The following is a 20,725-nucleotide window of genomic DNA, read 5'->3' as shown; positions in this document are numbered from 1 at the left end:
AGAAGGTCCTGGGTTTGATTCTCTGGCTGGGTGACCAGGGTCCTTTCTGTGTTTCCTCCCATAGTCCAAAGATATGCGGTCAGGCCAATTGCCCCTAGGTGTGAATGTCTGTGAGATTGTATATGTCTGTGTGTGGACTCGTGACCTGTCCAGGGTGTTTCCTGCCTTCCGCCCAGTGACCACTGGGATAGGCGTCAACACCCCGCTGCGACCCAGAAGGATAAGTGGCTTAGATATGTGTGTGTGTGACTGGCTTAACCTCCTTCACAGCAGGAGTCTTTTTTTTTAAGATGTGTGGCTAAATTTGACCCTCCTTACTTTCAGTTTGACATGATCAATGACATTGTTTGCACATAGACAGTGTAACACTCATCTGTCTCAAAAACAAAGTATTTTGATATCTTCATTCTGCTTATTTCTTATTTAATTAAATGCACTGCTGATTTCTTAGTTAATAACACCTAATTAGTATTATTTGGCACAATAGTATTATTATTGGCACATTGTATAACTCTTGCATCATTGAGCAAGTTTACCTGCGTGCACAGTCAGACAGGAATGTGGAACCCACTTTATCTTAGTACAACCCATGCCATATAATACTAGTAGCACTGTTTTTTATTTCTTTTACATGTTTGTTTTTTGGTTGTTTTTCATGTTGGTATCAGTCTGGCACCAAAGTACCAGTTTTTGTGCTAGTCAAATCAGCTACAGTAACTAAATGTAACATTTTGTTAATTTACATTTAAGTTGAAAAATTCCAATGAAATGTCTTTTTTAGGTTGTCACTTTTATTTGTTTTGTTTTCTTATATACTGAATAGTTAAAGGAGTAATATCTAGCTTTAGTGTGGATAAAATCATCTCCAGATGTATCATATAAGATAAAGCTTCAAGGTCCCATAATGTTCCCAGTTGTATCCTGTGCACTGCAAAACTGTAACTCTCCCTTTTTTTCAGCATCTTATGTATATAGCTTACTGACACCTTCTGTCCACTACAGTTGGTATCAGGCAAGTGTTTCTATTGCTATTGAGTGGCAGGTTGATGCTAATATACCGCTATGTGCCAGCACTTGCAGCCTAGAGCTGGAGAGGCAGCAGCAGTGTCTCTGAGAGCGATAAACTCCTGATACTGGGTAATTGGCAGTGGCACAGTAGCTAATTCGTTAGCTCACGTCTGTCTCTCACTCTGCTTATTTCTATATGAGCAGGGCTCAGAGCCTGAATGGAGGGAGACATGCAGGAGGTAGAACAGACAAAGAAAGGGAAGGGTGACTTTTGCTTTCAGCTGAGACAGGATGAGCTGACCTGGCTTTAACTACAGCCTAAGCTAAGCCAGGGAGTTTGAGCACCATAGGTTGTGGCTGGTTTGAAGTGTTTGCAAGAGTATATGAGTAAGAAGGCAATATTTAATAAAGAAGAGAGGTGGAGAAATGACTTGTTATCTGTATTTAATTATAACACTGAAGGGATGAGAGAGAATTTATTTTGGAGGACTGAATACCAGTGTGGTTTAAAAGCATTGTCACTGTATCCCAGCCTTTTTTATGACTCTACTCTGTGGGTGATATTCATGTTAGGTGTGGGCAGGATGTCAATATTTATCATTATTGTTATCAATTACATCACATTACATCACTATATGCTTTTCTATATTATGTGACTATATTGTGAACATTTTCAGTATTACAAATTACAGTCCAATTGCATGTTTCATTTTCAGGAGAACATTGTTAAGCCTTTTTAAATTGGATTTAGAGCAGTGCATTGTGTGAAATGTTGAATAAAAATCATCATATTCATCCATTTGATAGTATGTGTCTGTTCCAATTTATCAAGCCTCAGAAAAACTAAATATTGTGATGCACGCTGTGTATCATCAAAGTGTCTTTGTGTATCATGTTATATGTTTGCAATTTTGCCCACCCCAATGCCATGAAATCCACTATTGCAGTATTACATATTAAAATGTTTCACCATTGTTTCATATTGAATAAAGTCACCACATTGCACCAACTTTTGTCTTTCTACACTATTTATCCTTTTTTGGTTTTCACACATTCACTGTCTCCCTCTGTTCTTGTCAAAGAGAACTGAGGCGTAGTACATTAGTGTCTGGATAAACTTCTAATTTCATTTTGAATAGCGTATTTAATTAGGATTCTCTCTCTCTCTCTCTGTCTGTCTCTTTTGCTCTGAGGAACTGAGGAGACAATTGCTGTAGTTTGGAAAGTGAAATGTTTTCCCATTCCTGCTTGATACAGGATTTCAGCTGCTCAACAGTTCGGGGACTCCTTTGTCATATTGTTCACTTCATAATGTGCCAAATGATTTCAGTGAGTGACAGGTCTGGACTGCAGGCAGGTCAGTTTAACACCTGAACTCTTTTACTATGGAGCCATGCTGTTGTAATATGTGGAAAATGTAGTTTGACATTGTCCTGCTGAAATAAGCAAGGCCTTTTCCCTGAAAAAGATGTCTTCTGTATGGCAGCACATGTTGCTCCAAAACCTGTATATATCGTTCAGCATTAATGGTGCCTTCACAGATATGAAAGTCACCCATGCCATCTGCACTAATGCCCCCCATACCATCATGGATGCTGGCTTTTGGATTGTAACTAACAAGCCAGATGGTCCCTCTCCTCTTTAGCCAGGCGGATGCACCATCCTTCCATCAACTTCCAAAAAGAATTTAAAGTTTTGATTTCATCAGACCACAGGACATTTTTTCACTTTGCCTCAGTCCATCCTAAATGAGCTTGGGCCCAGAGAAAGTGGTGGCGTTTCTGGATCCTGTTTATATATGTTTTTTTCTTTGCATAGTAGAGTCGTAACTTGCATTTGTGGATGCAGTGATGAACTGTGTTTACAGACAGCAGTTTTCTGAAGTGTTTCTGAGCTTATGCAGTTATTTCCACCACATAATCATGTCTCTTATTAATGCAGTGCCATCTGAGGGCCCAAAGATCATGCTCCGGCAATTTTAGTTTTAGTTTTCAGCCTTGTCCCTTACATACAAAGATTCCTCTGGATTCTCTGAATCTTTTAATGATACTATGTACCATAGATGATGAGTTCTTTGTTATTTTATGTTGAGAAACGTTCTTTTTTAATTGTTGCACTATTTTCCCATGCAGTCTTTCACAGTCGTTAACCCCTCCCCATCTTTACTTCTGAAAGGCCTAGCCTCTCTGGGATTCTCTTTTTATACCCAGTCTTGTTACTGACCTGTTGCCAGTTATCCTAATTAGTTGTAAGATGTTCCACCAGTTGTTTTCTTTTAGCATTACACAACTTGACCAGTCTTTTCCTGCCCTGTCCCAGCTTTTTTAGAACATGCTGCAAAAAAACAACATGTCTGAGTTTCAACATTTGATATGTTGTCTTTGTGCTATTGTCAATTAAATATAGGGTTTAAATGATTTGCCCATCATTATATCCTGTTTTATTTACATTTTGCACAGCGTATATATAATATTTTTACACAAGGCCACAGGAACCACAATGGCGAGTGGGCATTCGCCCCACCACTTTTCAAAGAACTGTGGCAATGCACTACTTTTTGAGCTCTAGGCGCAACATAAAAACCTCTGGCAGAGTAAAACTCAGCGGCTGAGCCAATCAGAATCTCCATTTCAGCTGGGAGGAGCTTTCAGACCTGCCTTGGATGGTGTGGACCTGTCGAACTTGTTCTTTAGCTCGGTTTTGACATGCGAAACTCCACCCGAATTCAGGCAGCACCAGACAACTCAACCGCGCTAATTCACGAGGGAATTCAACACCAGAGCACATTTTTCCAGAGCACATTTTCTGCACAATCTGCTGCTTTAACATTTCACTGTTAACAGACGCAGCATTCATGTACTGCAAGCTGCTGTAAATAACAAGCAATGAAATAATGACAGGCGTTTGATTTTTGGTACATGGACTGTGGAGTATCTTTTTAGACAAGCATCAGCGACCTAATCAGTTAAATTGAGTTGGTATACAAATAGACGATAGGTATCTCTATTTTCTGGTTTTACTTACTTATTTTATTTATAATTTAGTCCACTTTAGCCCTTGTAGTCCACCTTCCGAACCAAATGAATGAGATACATGACAAAAAAACAAAACTATGGTGCATATTTAGAAAATGAACTGGGGGCACTTACGGTGTGAGCGGCGCCATGTAAAGATGTGTTTGAGGCGAGCTCTTCTAGGGAACTACAAATTTCAGACATACTGACTCTATATTAACACTAGAATTTGTAACAGGTACTAGGTAACAGTGAGGCGTTTTATTTGTGTAAAGTGGGGGACTCGGTGACTGGAGAAGATGCCTCAAAGCCGTGGAAAAAAGACGCAGAGACCGAGGCTAACGCAGATTTTCACTCGACTACAAAGAAGGCCCCGTCCGCAGCTGGCGACCAACAGGCCATGCTGCAAGCAATAAATACGCTTAAAGTCGACCTGCTGGCCAAGATAGATGAAAAGGCATCAGCACAATCTGCAGAGCTTTGTGATCAGATCGGACAGTTACAAGCAGAGTTAGACAACGCTCTGGAACAAGTTAAAACAAGAGTGCAGGCTACTGAAAACCGAATGTTGGAGATAGAAAACACCGTGAGCGAACATTCGGATTCCATCACCGTCCTGGAAAAAGACATGCTAACCATGAAAAAAGCTGATTACATTTAAAGAGCGGTGCGAGGATTTAGAAGCAAGATCACGTCGTTCCAATTTGCGAATCATGGGGGTTAAGGAAGGCCGCGAAGGGGGCAAGAGGCTGACTCAGTTTGTAGCCAATCTTTTAAAAGACGCTGTGAACCTCGACAAGCCCCCACTTCTGGACTGAGCACACCGCTCCCTCCGAAGTAAACCGACGGACGATAGCCAGCCACCACAGGCGTTCGTGGTGAAATGCCACTATTTTTCCGAAAAAGAGGTGATTTTGAGGAAGGCTGCGGAAAAGAGGCTTATGACCACAGGATCCATGTCTTCCCGGACTTTACCTTGACCGTGAGCAAGCGATGAACTGCCTTTTACGACATCGGCAGCCTGCTCCGGAGCTGTGAAGGAGTCCGTTATGGTCTCATCTATCCCGCAACGCTGAGAATCACCACATTAGAGGGTAGTGAGGCCCGCTTTGAAGATCCAGAAAAAGCGAGAGCATTCATCAGGAACAACATCGCCAGTAGTATCCAGGTGCCGGTGAACGAGAAACCAGGTAACTCCAACGTCAACAGGTTGTCGATAGAACATTAAAAGACCACCACGTTGGTATGTTGGTGGTTTATCATGCCCCCGGCTAATGGAGACTTTCTATGAGACTTTCTATGTGTCAAATGACACCATTGTAATATCTTGCCCCTTTTACAGAGAAGGAACACAGAGCAAACCTAGTAACTTGGAGCAGGACATTAACAAAATGTTTACCTGGCAGAACTATATGGAGAACAATGCGATTCAATGTAGTTATTGTAGTTCCTGACGAGACTGGCCTGTATGGTAAGCTCTTAGAACAGGGTAATCTGCTGGAAGAGATTTTTTTGTTTGTTTGTTTGACAAGTTTGTGATTGTTCAACTGTTTGTTGTGTCAGGTCCATTTGTCAGTCTTCCTAGTGTTTCATAGTTAATATGTTCAAAGAGGCCCCTTTTTCCTCTCTCTCCTCCTCCACCCCCCTTTTTTATTTCTTTATCATCATTATTATTATTATTATTATTATTATTTTCTAATTTTCTGGACATGAGGATCTGAGGGAATTTAGGGTGGCTTTGCCTTTTTCAGCAGTGAGGCTAGATTTTGAACCACTTTTGTGAGGATGATGAGAAGTAATCAGTTGGAATTCAATTTATTGACTAACAAGAGTGCTGTAGACTTATATTTGAAGTCGCGGCAGAACTGTTATGAATCTGGCCAACAGGCAAGCAAGCTCCTATGCCACCAACTGAAACAGTCAGCGTCTTTGGATCTTATATCAGTTATTAACAACTCTGGGGGTGAGGCTATAATTGATCAAAAGGGAATCAATGACCAGTTTAGATCTTTTTATGAAGATATATACACATCAGAGGGGGGCAATGCTGAATTAATAGAAGAGCTCTTCAGCAACTTACAGATTCCCTCTCTTGATGAATCTGACAAGTCCAGACTAGAAAATGCCATAACCATAGAAGAGATAGAACGTGTGGTTAAGAAAATGAGGTCAGGCAGGGCGCCGGGCCCGGATGGGTTCCCGATTGAGTTTTATCGTACATTCTCAGCCAAATTACTGCCCCTGTTATGTTGTATTTTTGAAGAGATTTTAGAAATGAAGACACTACCCCCAACTATGACACAAGCCATAATATCAGTCCTTCTGAAAAAGAATGAAGATCCACTCAAATGCGAATCTTATCGCCCAGTCAGTCTGCTTTGTTGTGATTATAAAATTTTGAGGAAAGTGTTGGCAGCCAGGCTCAAACCAGTCATGTCTAAGATAATTCATCCAGATCAGACTGGCTTCATTGCTGGTAGACAGCTATCCAACAACCTCCGCCGCTTATATAGCGTATTATATCTGCCTAATAATGAGGCCAGCCCAGAAGTTATTTTATCATTAGATGCTCATAAAGCATTTGACAGGATTGAGTATAAGTATTTGTTTGCAGTGCTTAATAAATTTGGTTTTGGCCCAACCTTCATCTCTTGGATTAAGATTTTATATAAAACACCCCAGGCGGCAGTTCGAACAAATCGTATACTATCCAGCTTTTTCCCTTTTTTTAGAGGGACGAGACAAGGTTGTTCGCTGTCACCGCTGCTTTTTAATATGGCTATTGAGCCCCTTGCAATTGCACTGAGAAATGATGCCAGCCTTGCTGGAATAAATAGGGGTGGGCAACTGCATAAACTATCGTTATATGCTGATGATCTTCTTTTTCTATCAGACACAAACACATCTATACCTGCTGCTCTGAAAATCATATCAAAGTTTGGGCGAGTGTCTGGATATAAAATAAACTTGGGTAAGAGCCTTCTCTTCCCCATCATTGAGAAAGCACGTCAGATGTCATTCCATCGTTTCCCATTTTAGTAACCAAGGATAAATTTACCTACTTAGGAGTCTCAGTAACAGCCACATATAAAAATCAGTTTGACAGCAATTTCAAACCTGCACTGGAGAAGGCTAAACAAGACATGGAATGGTGAAAATTAATGCCATAAAAATGTCTGTGATGCCAAAATTTCTATTCCTATTTCAAACTATTCCAATCTTTATTCCTAAAGCTTTTTTTAAAGAGCTAAATAAATTTACTTCCACTTTCATCTGGAACAACATCCTTCCTCAGATTAGGAAGGAATTCTTAGAAAGACAGAAGGAGGAGGGGGGATTAGCCTTGCCAAATTATATGTACTATTACTGGGCAGCTAATATTCATAAGCTGGGGTTTTCCCAATAGTTCCAATATGGGCTAAGATGGACCAGGACTTCTGTAACCCAGTATCACTGCTTTCTTTCATCTGTGCCCCATTACCTATTAGCAGACGTCTTTTTACAAATAATCCAGTGGTAAGTGGATTGCTGAAGATCTGGTCTCAGTTTAGGGTGCATTTCAATCATAGACAGGCCCTCCCCTCTGCTCCTATCATGGCAAATGCCCTGTTTCCTCCATCGCTTATTCACTCTGCATTTCAAATTTGGGCCAGGAGAGGTGTGGGATGTGTAAAAGACCTGTTTAAAAACAACATATTTGTTTCATTTGAACAGCTTAAATCAGACCTCTGTGTCCCACAGTCTGATTTCTTCAGATATCTTCAGGTGTGCAGTTTCATCAAAAAATATTTTTCACCATCTTTGACAACTCGAGAGAAACTGGGTAGATGAATGCTTAAACATAAACCCTTTAGGCAAAGGGGTGGTATCTGTACTATTAGTTGGATAATTATCCAAAGAGTTGTTTCCCCCACTTTGACTGGTATAAAGGTGCAGTGGGAAGAAGAATTGGGAGAGGAGATTCCAGAGGAAGCTTGGCAATTGGCTGTGAAGTTAGTGCATTCATCATCAATATGCATAAGACATGGACTACTACAGTTTAAATTGCTCCATAGATTATTAGTTTCCCACATTTTCACATATTTGGAACACACATTCCGAACCTAATGGCCTTACGGCTTTGTTTGGGGTAGTTCCAGAAGATATCCAAGCAATTTCAGAACAGTCAGAAGTCATAGCCTTTTCCACGTTACTGGCTAGGCGTATGATCCTCCGTAGGTGGAAGAGGGCCGAGCCACCATCCCATAAAAACTGGATCAAAGAGGTTATGGCACATTTTAAACTTGAAGCATATTACCGGAGGTTCAACCAGGAGGTTTTATAAATGCTGGCAACCATATTTGACACATTTTGAGACTGAGCATTCTCAGGCATTAAACATATCATAAAGATCCTTTAAGGTTTGTTTTTTTTATTTGTTTGTTTCTTTTTTTTCCCCCTTCTCATTTTCCCCTCTTTTGTTTTTCTCCCCTTTCTTTCTTGTTCCTTGATTGCTGTTGGGGTGTTTAGGGGCCAGGAGAATTTGTCTGGAAGTTGTCTGGAAGTGTTTGTGCATAAATATTGAAAAATCAATAAAAACATTTGAATATAGAAAATGAACTGGGAATGAAAACAGCCTGATGTTCTTCAGAGATGCTAGCTAACAAATACTGCTATCAGTAGCTTCAGCTACTGAAGCTGTAAAAGTATTTATGCTTGCATAAAATAATTATACAAGTAAAAGTACTTTCCCCAAACAATTTGAGTAGATATACAAAAGAAGCAGGATGAAAATCTACTTAAGTACTCAGTACTGCAGTGGAATTTCTACTGCATCCAGCATCCGCATAGGAACTGAATATTGTGTGGCTTTGTTCTTTTCTTTTTGGGATTTTTTTTTGGTCGAAAATACCAACCTCCCAAGTCAGAGATGTAACCAATCACAAAGCAGTACAAATATTGCCACCATCAAAACATACTGAAATTAAACACAAAAAATGGAAGTAGTATATAAAGATGAATGGCTAAAACGTAACAGATTCTTTACTCACTTTAGTTTAAATAAAACTAATAAAAATGATTTGAAAAATACTTAGGAGAGTAAATATCCATCAATATTTTACTTAAGTACATGTACTTGGGTAAATGTAACTAGTTACTACACACCTCTGAGTAGGTTTATAAAGATATGTTCATGACAGGCATTTATATACCACTTTTAGATTTTGGCACCACCCCTGTGTGTGTGTGTGTGTGTGTGTGTGTGTAAATATATATATATATATATATATATATATATATATATATATATATATATGGACAGATCTGGTGTTATTATTCCCATTCACACCTAACTTAGCCTAGTACAGTCACTGGCTGTAACTAAGTCACTGTACTAGTTAATCCTGTGTGACTGATCTCCCATATCATGCACAACTCAGTGTGTCAATGATTAGTCTCATGATAAGTCCACTTAATTCAACGATTTGTTAATTTTAAAATAAATTTATATGCTTTTTAATATTAACTGTTTTAATGAAAACTCTAAAATAAAACTCACATGTTAAATTTGATAGAGTAACCCAACATCTTTTGAGAATTACTTCATCTGTCATCTCTTATAATAAACGTTACAGCAAACACGTGCGTTCATTAGCTTCTGCCGCAGTTTAACGGCAATTTGCATGCTAATATCGCACACCAGCTATAGATGGGGATCAGAGGAACTTTCTCTTTCGAGTTTTTAGAGTTAGCTGCTCTGTGCTAACTTTCAGTCATTTTCGCTCATTTTTTTTTAACTGGGAGTCACTTTGAGACAAGCTGAAGTTCCATAGCACATTGGCATTCCTTTTAATTCTGTTCACGTAAAGTAAATTAAGAGGAATCTGTGCAGTAAAGCTAGCATTAGCAAGCAAGCAAAGTTTATTTATATAGCTCTTTTTACAACAGGTGTTGTCACAAAGCAGCATTACAGAAGAAAAATCCGGGTCCAAGCCCCCATGAGCAAGCCAGTGGCGACAGTGGTAAGGAAAAATTCCCTAAGAGCAGGAGGAAGAAACCTTGAGAGGAACCAAGACTCAGAAGGGGAACCCATCCTCCACTGGTCGACACCAGATAGCAAACATTGTTAGTATAATTTATTATAGTACAAAGCGGGGAAAACAGGTGGAGCAATGGTTAATTTGATTAGTTTTAGATTATGCTTCTGAAACGTGAACCCCAGTTTCCCGAAGTATTTTTCAAGCTGTTTAGATATTTTTAAGCTCTCTAATTCTCTCTCAGTTCTTTCACCAAGACAGCAACGATCGCCTTTTATACATCAGCATCAGGTTACTTGTCCATCATTGAAGGTATCCGAATACATCACCCTGTCATCTAGGCCTAATACATTCAGCTGTTTCTGCAACAGTACAAGCTAGCAGAGTGCTCAGAGCCAGTTTAGGAGCCATTTTGGAAGCACTGACCTCCCCTCAAGGGTCATTTTAAAATATGGCTATACAGAACTAGGGTTACTATGGCATGTATTAACAGTAATACTGGCCAGATGAGTCGATTTTAAGTGGTCCTCTTGTCTCTATTCACGGAGGAGAGAAGACAATAATCAGGACCTGACTCCACGTCAGCACTCATGGTCCAGAGTGCCTGGGTGGAGATTACATGTAATTACCTCATGATGATTGTTACAGGTCACCATCCTGCTGTTGCTGCTACACATCAGTGACCATATTTGTTTTGTCACACCAAAGCTGTCTTTATTACGGAGAATAATCCAGCTAAATAAATCACATTACCTTGCCGCCGTGCAGCATGCTGCTCTAGAGCGTGGATATGGAAGGCTGGCTAATAAGTTTCAATTAGAGGATGGATATGTGTGTGTATGGGGTGGTTTGGTTGCTCATGCTGTTAGGGGGATCTTCTTTCTATTAGAGATTCACTGGGGACTGAGAGTGAGGAGTGCTTTATGGTTTGCGGCCAAGAGCCTGTTCACTGACAGCAAGTTTCAATTAACATTAATTATAAAAAATACTCTGACCTGACTGATGTGGCTAGATGAATAGAAGTATGACATGAGTATTAAAGTTTTGACTGATCTGTTTCAAACTTGTCACCATCATCCATTTCATGATAGAGTATAACAGGTATCCGAATACATCACCCTGTCAACTAGGCCTAATACATTCAGCTGTTTCTGCAACAGTACAAGCTAGCAGAGTGCTCAGAGCCAGTTTAGGAGCCATTTTGGAAGCACTGACCTCCCTTCAAGGGTCATTTTAAAATATGGCTATACAGAACTAGGGTTACTATGGCATGTATTAACAGTAATACTGGCCAGATGAGTCGATTTTAAGTGGTCCTCTTGTCTCTATTCATGGAGGAGAGAAGACAATAATCAGGACCTGACTCCACGTCAGCACTCATGGTCCAGAGTGCCTGGGTGGAGATTACATGTAATTACCTCATGATGATTGTTACAGGTCACCATCCTGCTGTTGCTGCTACACATCAGTGACCATATTTGTTTTGTCACACCAAAGCTGTCTTTATTACGGAGAATAATCCAGCTAAATAAATCACATTACCTTGCCGCCGTGCAGCATGCAGCTCTAGAGCATGGATATGGAAGGCTGGCTAATAAGTTTCAATTAGAGGATGGATATGTGTGTGTATGGGGTGGTTTGGTTGCTCATGCTGTTAGGGGGATCTTCTTTCTATTAGAGATTCACTGGGGACTGAGAGTGAGGAGTGCTTTATGGTTTGCGGCCAAGAGCCTGTTCACTGACAGCAAGTTTCAATTAACATTAATTATAAAAAAATACTCTGACCTGACTGACGTGGCTAGATGAATAGAAGTATGACATGAGTATTAAAGTTTTGACTGATCTGTTTCAAACTTGTCACCATCATCCATTTCTTGATAGAGTATAACAGTTTAAAACTGTCAAACCTTTTGTGTTGAGATGTTGAGATCTACAAATCTCTCAGACTGATTGCTCTTCTTTTCCACAGTTATTTCCAGAGACAGGTCCACGGCAGGGGGGATCCAGGCTCACCATCACTGGAGAGAACCTGGGGCTGCAGTTTAGAGACATCCAGAGTGGAGTCAAGCTGGGGAAAGTGCCATGCATTCCTATTGAAGAAGAGTATATCAGTGCAGAGAGGTAGGCTTCAAATTAAAGGATACATGAATTTCCACTTACCCCAAATGCAGTTGATCAGCCAGGACATGTTTGGTGTCAAAATTTTGCTTCTTTAGTTTTGAACTGAAGCTAGGAGCCTAGTGTTTCTAACAAACACTACAAGTACATAGTCTCTCAAACCGTTTCTACAAATACATGCCCAACACTACTCTTAACCCGCTCAAACTGCATCCAGGTCTTAACTAAGTTGCACAGACAAGTCAATGTCGTTTAGAGCAGAGTATGAATCACTATGAACTATAAAAACGAAAAGTAAAAACTTGTCCATGTAGCCAAAAGAAGGGACAGCCATTTAGGATATCACTTCTTTCTTTAGCAAAATTTGGTATCATTCTGCACAAGACGACCAAAGTTAGTGATAAGGATATTCACGCCTCAGACACACTGATTGTAGGTAGAGAATTACCTTAGTAGCCCAGCTGATAGTGTGAACAAGACACTGCATTTAATCATGTGCCAGAAAGAAACTTACAACTGAAAAGCTGCAAATATACAAAAAGATCACCAAAAAGTAAGTTTAGTGTAACTAACTATCAAACTTACACAACCAAAGGCATGATATCCAACAAACATTCGGACTAAAGGCAAAGTCAATCATTCCAGGCTTTCCTTATAAAAAACAAAATTAATCAGATACAAACCAAACAATTTAGTGCAAAGCATTGTCAACTGTTGAAATAAAACTGCTCCACTTTAAACATTTCAGCAATATACAAACATGACATTCAGAGTCCTTTGTTAAACATAAGCAACACTTTAGCCTCAAATCCTCATCACATTTGGTGTGAGAATTAGGCCTGAATAATCTCTTCACTGCTGCAGAACTGTTGTGGCTCCACAGCAGAACTAGATTTTTAGGTAAAATAACATAATCCTCCTTTGCTGGAAAATCGTTATAACACACAGTTCTAACACAGTTTTCACAATAAATGGTCTTAAACGCTGGAGTTAACGCATAACTGCTAATTCACCAACCTTTAACGCTGAAGACTGACGCGCAGACTGCTGGACGCACAGCAACGCAGAAAACGAAATGACAAAGAGAAAGATTTAAGACGAACGTCGATAATTTGGAGATGGATGGACATATTTGCATTTAGAATCACTCAGCTGATTTCCTTGTACATTTAATCTGCAACAACTCGCGAAGCTGAAGTGGCTTCTCATTCTCCTGCTTCTCGTTCGAATTCTCCCGTTCCACCTTAAATGGTGCAGCAGTACAATCTGGCACCTCAGGCTACATTTAAGGTGGAACAAGAAAATTCGAACGAGAAGCAGGAGAATGAGAAGCGACTTCAGCCTCGTAAAAAGTCGAACATTGAGAGACATTTTACATGAAACTCGCGGAGAAGTTTCCTGAGATGCGAGAAAAGTGGCTACAGCTGAGCTAAAGCTTAAAGCAGAGCAAAGTAAGTCTGAGTTTTCGTTTATTAAATTTTTAGCCTGAAATAGCACATCAGCACATACTGAGACATACTTACAGCCAAGATGGTAAAACGGATATAAAATGTTGTGGCTCCCCAGGTGATCTCATTTTTGTTGCAATGACACAATGGCTCTTCTTAACATTTGGGTTGCGACCCCTGAGTTAAGCCTACTAATAAGGGGTGAACAGCGCGTGGGGCGAGCGCGTGCCCATTTAGTCGAATTGTCCGCCGCTCAGTTGTTACTGCACAATTGTTCTATGGTTCAAATTTTGCGCGGACTGCCTGAAGCCTGTAGCAAAATTGTAGTGAAAATTATCGCTATAGCTACACAAAAATTTGTAGGTGCTACAGCTGTTAGCTACATTTCATAAAACGGTAGCAGCTACAGCTATTAGCTACAAAAATTTGTAGTTAACTACAAAAAGTAGTACTTAGCTACCCCCCATCCCTGAATCAGTACAATGTCTGAATACGAATTTGAGGCTTTTGCACAAATGAGCCTCAGCTATACATGTTTGAACCTGAATATATACATAAAGAAAGTCAGTTAGATGCTGCAACCACTCCCTGGACCCACCTAATAGTGTGAAGCTGAAGCTTGCTTCTTATTCGAATTTTCTGCTCTGCCATGCAACTGCTACACCATTTGAGGTGGAACAGAAAATTTGAATAAGAAGCTTCTGAATAGGAAGCCAACTTCAGCCTTGTCCTCTTAGCTATATATAGCATAACAGTAAGTGTGCACAATGAAGGTGGAGAAAAAGTAAAGAGCACTTATCCCGGATTCTCTTCTTTGAGGTGTCATTCGTAAAAATTTACTTGGTATACCATTAGATTTTAGAACAGGGGTGTCCAGTCTCATCCGCAAAGGGCCGGTGTGGCTGCAGGTTTTCATTCTAAAAAAGCTAGAAAACACGTAATTCTGCTTGTTTAAGTTATAATTAGTTGTTATAATTAGTTGTTGTCATTCTTCAACAACTGATAATGTGTTGAAATGAAACCTGCAGCCACACCAGCCCTTTGCAAATAAGATTGAACACCCATGTTTTAGAATATTCTGCTGGTAATCTTCAGGTAAAAAATACCATCACATCACACTTGATTTTGCATGGTAACTTTATTGAACATCTCTTCCCAGTTAATTGTTCATTGCCAAAAGCCTCAGTTTGCATGTGCATCCACAGAACGTGCTTTTGCTGTGTTACTTCTGATACTTAATAATGCCAAAAATCAGATTTGTATTTTGATTTTGTTACAAACTACCATTTTCGGAAAGGAGAAATATGAATAGAAATGTATTTAACACTTCAGTCGTATTTTATTGTTATTCTGATGAAAAAAATTAAGTAATAAGGCCTTAGCGATTTGAATTCCTTTATGAAAGTGTGTGTACGCTTGCTTAAAGACTATCATAGCTCGTTCCATAGGCTACATTGTGCTTCTTTTATAAAGTGATAGAAAACACAGTAGCACACATAAAGCTCTAATTCCACATGCTGATACATTGCAAATGTACACCACACTACTCTGGCAGCATATTTTAATGAGTTAAATTCCAATGTCTCAAATATGTATTTCTTGCAAGATCATGTAAGATCATGTATTTTTATTTCCAGTGCCACTAGTTTTTCAAATGTTAACTGATTCTATACATGTAGACTATAACACAACCATGCAACAGTATTCTTTATAAATCAATATCTTATCTCTATGTAGTCACACTTTGATGCCACTGGTAACTCCAAAGCAGAGCAGAAAGAGTTTGATCTTTCTTTGTTTCACAGAATTGTGTGCCAGCTGAACGATGCTACTGGGTACCGTGTGCAGGAGGCCCAAGTAGAGGTGTGTGTTAGGGACTGCCTGGCAGACTACAGGGCACTGTCACCTCGAGCATTTACCTTTGTGGTAAGCAGGACATAATGTAGCATTGGCACCCAAAAAAATTGCTTTCTATGATAACACCTGCACATACTAAATGGTATAAAACAAAGTTTTTAAAATACTTTGCAGCATACATGAAAACAGTCTGAAATATGCTATATGTGATATAACCATCTTACATGGTTAAAAGTTCATTTATTCACTGTGTGAGTTGTATACCAGGGTATTGCTGTTTGAGCCAAATTAATACATTTTTAACCTTTTTTTTTTAAACCATTGTTGTATTTGATGTTTTACCTTCCAAACTGTATTGTTCTTTTGTGTTAATATATGGTTTTTCAAAATATGATGCCTACAGCATGTTCCAAAAAGGTGGAACAGGAGTATGTTTACCACTGTTACATCATCCTTTCTTTTAACAGCATGTACCCATTGATCCAGTTTTGGATCAGTACAGGCCAGTTGTATGCAGAGTTCTTGATATTTTTGTCTGGTGCACCTTCACTCCAATCTCGGTTGCTCCTTCAGATTGTTGGCCTCTCTGTGGCTTTCCTCACAAGACCCCTTTTTGCACTGATGCTGTGTCCTAAGGGACAACCTTGTCTTGAAAGTGCCCAGGTGGAATGATGCAACTTCATATAGGTCACGTTAAAAAGATATTGTGAACAGCCAAACAAAAAAAGTTGGTGAGAAAATCAGACTTGGGCCCTATTACCTGCTGTGTGAATGTAACCATAAAAACCAATTGTATCCTTTTAGGGGAACATCTTTCATCTGTGTAAACCTGGAGCTTTCACAGCATAGGGGTTGAATTAAAAGCATTTTTCAGTTAATAATTTTTGTCACAGGATGTTTTACATAAAACAAATATCACTTGAAATTACTTTATATTGAAGGTCCATCTTTCAAGGTAAGGTAAAACCTTAAATATCTTATACTTTTGTTAAAAACAGGTCAAAGTGGATTTAAAAAAACACTGCTCTATGTCTCTATTTGCATGTAAAGTTTTTTTGATTATCTCCTGACCCTACACATGTAAAAGCAGAGCTCTGTGGTTGGCCATTTTGCATATGTCAGGCAAATAGTCCCTTCTGGTCAAAGTTTCTTGGCCACACGGAGTGACAAAAGCCACCAGATTCTTTAACGATCGTCATATGTTATTTTGTGAGAGAACTATAGGGCTGATCCTAGCCATGTGGATTTTACTTCTTTGTTAGCCTGAGATGTTTGACGGTCTCGCAACTGAGACAGGATAAATGGTGCAGTGTTTCGAGCTTAATTAGCAGTGTCCCCAGTATTCCACTTGCCCTCTGTAGTGAGTATTTGTGCTGCATACAAAACATGTGTCACAGTAAGAAATTTATAAAGTGTAAAAATGCCATGACTGGTTTCTTTCAGACAACAGCTGAGTATGCATTTGTGGTTAAACAAATTATCCTTTGGTGATTCAAACAATCACAGTTGTATTGATCACACATCTGTCATGGCTCAGATTATGTGTTCAATAACCTGTTTTACAAGTTGACAGGGAGAAAACAATGTAAATGAATTTACATCCTATAGAACACTTTAACATGAATGTAATCTTTATGTATCTTTATCTTCAACTTAGACAACTAGTAAAATAATTAAAATATTAAAAAAGGACTGCAAGTTTTGAAAAGTATCAGAATAATACACAGTCAAGTATAGCTGAAGAAATTCAGCCAATTACAGATCTGCTATCTGTAATCTCATACCAGATAGCACAAAATAAAACCAGGTTCTATGGTTCTGTTGCATTTCTTCTCTACATTTTAAACTGAATTGTTTCACATTTCCTGTGTTAAACAGATCTAAGTTTACATTTAGGCAGTAGTTTACTTTTGCATTTAAGCTTTTTGAAGTACAGCTGTGCACAAAAGTGTACATTGCCTAAAAACACAAACCCAGCAGGTGTCGCTGTTCACAAGGTAAAAGCTTTTTGAAACAGTTTTTCCATAAAGGTTGGAGATGTAATGATCATTTTGCTTTACATCTTAGTTTACTTCAGACATGTCAGTATTTGTAAAACTCACTGGACTTTTGTAAACTTTATAGTTGTTGACATGTCTGCACATTTGGCATTGCTCACTGGTGACAGTGATTTAATACTGATAACAGAGACTTGACTCAACACAGTGTGACTTGCCTACAACACAAATCAAGGCCACCTTCCTACTAAAGTTTTAATTCTTCCTTGTCTTTGTGCCTGTTTTCCGCTCCAGACCCCATTCTTTGCTCGTGTGCAGCCATCTCAGGGGCCTCTCTCTGGGGGCACCAGAATCACCATCGAAGGCAACCACCTCAATGCTGGCAGCTCAGTGGCTGTTAACATTGGTCGCCACCCCTGTCACTTTAAAAAGTGAGTGCTTGTCTGCAACTGTCTATTTTGCCTGCTCACAGTTCCTATCAGTTGGCTTATTTTTATTCTTTCTTTCAGGTAGCCTTCTGCCTGATTTGGACCAGCAGTCGTCAGTGTGCATCGCTTTCCCCGGCCTTTTTGTTCCTCCTTATAAGTAGAGATTTTTTTCTTTAGTTTTGCTATGCTTTTCAAATGTATTTATGTAACTATATTTTTAATTGTCTAAGAGTTATACAGTGAATTACATTCACATTTGTTTTACATGCTGTGTTGACAGCTTTGGGACTGCACTTTCAACTTTTACCATTTTGATGACAAACCTGGCAAAAATTTTGAGTTTTGGTTTTCTTTCCACAAAACAAGACTATATGTCCAAATACCTTTTTCATTACAAACACAAGCACAGTTTTGATTCAAAGTTTGCTTGTTTCAATGAGATTAAAATCATAAATATTGGATTGAACCGTGCTTTTGTTATTGCTGGCAATAGCTTTGACTTTGAAAGGTTAATTTCACAAGATACGTGTTCCTTCACTTGCAAATTTTAACTTGGCCTTTTTTTTAGCATACCATGCTGTGATTTCACCTATGAAAATAACCAGATATTGCATTTTTGTAAAGCTATGTGTTATAAGAAGCAGGTCAGCCTGTTTTGAATATGGACAGAGCTAGAGAAGTTGTTGTTAATGTTGTTTTTGTGTGGCTGACAGTTTGTCCTGTCTGCCTGCCTATTTGAAGAGTGGAACTGCTCCGCATGGCAGCATGGATAAAAACAATGTTTTAGTGCCAAGTCTTTGGCAGGAGCGAGTAAAGGAAGATTGCTTCAGCTCTCACTGGCTGATCCGTCAACCACATCTGGTCTTAGTCTAGCAGAGAGAAAGGGGCTTTGGCTGGAGCTTCTTTATAAGTCCCCCCCCCGCCGCGCATGTCTGTTTGATCACTGTTCGTGATTTCATGTATAAATGAACAAATACATAGATTGATTTTCTCATTGACTTTAATCCATATATTCTAAATTTAGAATCTTGTCTCTACAATATCCCAAAGCTATGTCTGTATTTAAATCTTAATTTCCTTGAATTAAATCTAGTGTGATGGTAATTTTTCTTATTTCTCTTAGTTCATCAGCTTATCATCAGCTTATTTGTCTCTCTCTCTCTCTTTACCTCCCTCTGTCTCCCTCTTTCTCTTTTTTTGGTGTTTGTGACAACCACCTTATGCTGTCTTTAGAGGGTTTCTGGGGCTTACGTTGTGAAATGGTTTCCCATAGCAACATGGGAAAGGAATTTGTAGGGACATTGCAGGCATGTGTCTCGTAAATGGGAGAGAGAGAAAGAAAAAAAAGAATCTCCTTTCTGCCTTCCTGAAATATCAGGGGAAAAAATGGGTACTACATATGAATAGCATATTGTACATCAGTATGAAAGATGCATCTGTTCACAAGCTTCAGATATTGATTATAGTGACAGGAATGTGTCACAATTAAAGAGATGGTGTGATACTTTGAGCATCACTGTAAGATTTAAAGTTACAGCCAAAGAGAACAGCTGAAAGTGATTTGATAGGTGATTAGATAGTATATAATGATAAAGGTGATTATAATTAGAAAGATGTTGATTTGAGCTTGTGTAAATCTGCCCTCTTGACCTGCAGCCATTTATGGTGACTGTCACATTGTTTTTATTTCTTCAGGCGGAGTTCTAAAGAGATAGTTTGTGTGACCCCAGCTGGGGTGACCCCAGGAAGTACTCCGGTCATGGTAGACATTGATGCTGCAGAGCTAAGAAACCCTGAAGTCAAGTTCAACTACACAGAGGACCCTACCATCCTGCGCATAGAGCCAGACTGGAGCATTGCCAGGTAGGCCAAACAAATGTATACTCTTCCTCACTTTCTACTTCAGCTGGGAAATCATTTCCTTGTGTTATTGTCCTGCAGTACTTTGAAGACTAAATCAGAAATTATTTCCTTTGGTCTTAATCAGAAGAATTAGTTGGTTGAACATTTACAGACCTCTTTAGTGTTGTATTTATTCAACCTGTTAAAAAGGAATTTGTAGGGACGTTCCAGATGGGCCAGAAATCAATCATATATCATATATCATATCATATATCATATCATATATCATATCGTGTCAAGAGTGTATCTGAAACGTTACAGATCCAATATAGGCAACAAAGGCACCATGTCAAAGCTTAAAATCACTACTTTTCATCCATTGTGCTTTTTATCTTTAATTACATTAGAAAAATAAATATTTTGATCACAAAATACCTTGCCACGAAAGTTTTTAGGACAAAATATTAGGTATAGGTATGAACGTTCATATTTTTCTTAATGCCATTTTTTGGTCAATGTGGACATATTATACATCAAACGAACAGGCTGACTCTCAGGATTACGATGTTGTAAGCCCTTATACTGTAAAATCTATGACTGTCGAATTAAAATCAAAAGAAAGTTATTCCAAACAAGAGACATCTCCCTGGCAACACAGCAGCACTTGTGCATAATGGCCGCTGCCACTCACAGGTATGTTTCACACACAAACACTTCATACCAGTACCTACCTTAGGAGTCAAACGAGTCCAAACTTGTGTCTGTCCTTGAATCCATTCGTTAGTAATCCTCAATTTTGTGCAGACAGTACGTGGGAAAAACAATCGGTCAAAATAAAATACAACAATTTCAAAAAAGGATTAAAATATGATACTCTTGGAACTCCGCTTCCAAACACGTACCAGAAAGCTGAGACTCTAAGCTTTTCAATGACATGCCCCCCAGGTCTATAGACCAATCAGGCGCCAAGTTATAGAGACGCGCATTCCAGAAGGC

The 20,725-nt window shown here is 39.1% G+C and overlaps 1 protein-coding gene across 1 annotated transcript in view; it reads left to right on the top strand.

Moving 5' to 3' along the window:
- plxna1a (plexin A1a) overlaps positions 1 to 20,725 on the top strand; it is a 326,999-nt gene that overhangs the window by 264,649 nt on the left and 41,625 nt on the right. The window contains 4 exon segments of the mRNA XM_036590727.1: positions 12,009 to 12,160; positions 15,411 to 15,531; positions 17,754 to 17,890; positions 19,583 to 19,750. Of these exon segments, the coding sequence (XP_036446620.1) occupies positions 12,009 to 12,160; positions 15,411 to 15,531; positions 17,754 to 17,890; positions 19,583 to 19,750 (578 nt within the window).

Source organism: Colossoma macropomum, unplaced genomic scaffold (assembly GCF_904425465.1).
Source record: "Colossoma macropomum unplaced genomic scaffold, Colossoma_macropomum, whole genome shotgun sequence".
Lineage (NCBI taxonomy): Eukaryota > Metazoa > Chordata > Actinopteri > Characiformes > Serrasalmidae > Colossoma > Colossoma macropomum.
The sequence above is the reverse complement of the archived record's forward strand: the minus strand, read 5'-3'. Positions and strand labels throughout refer to the sequence as shown.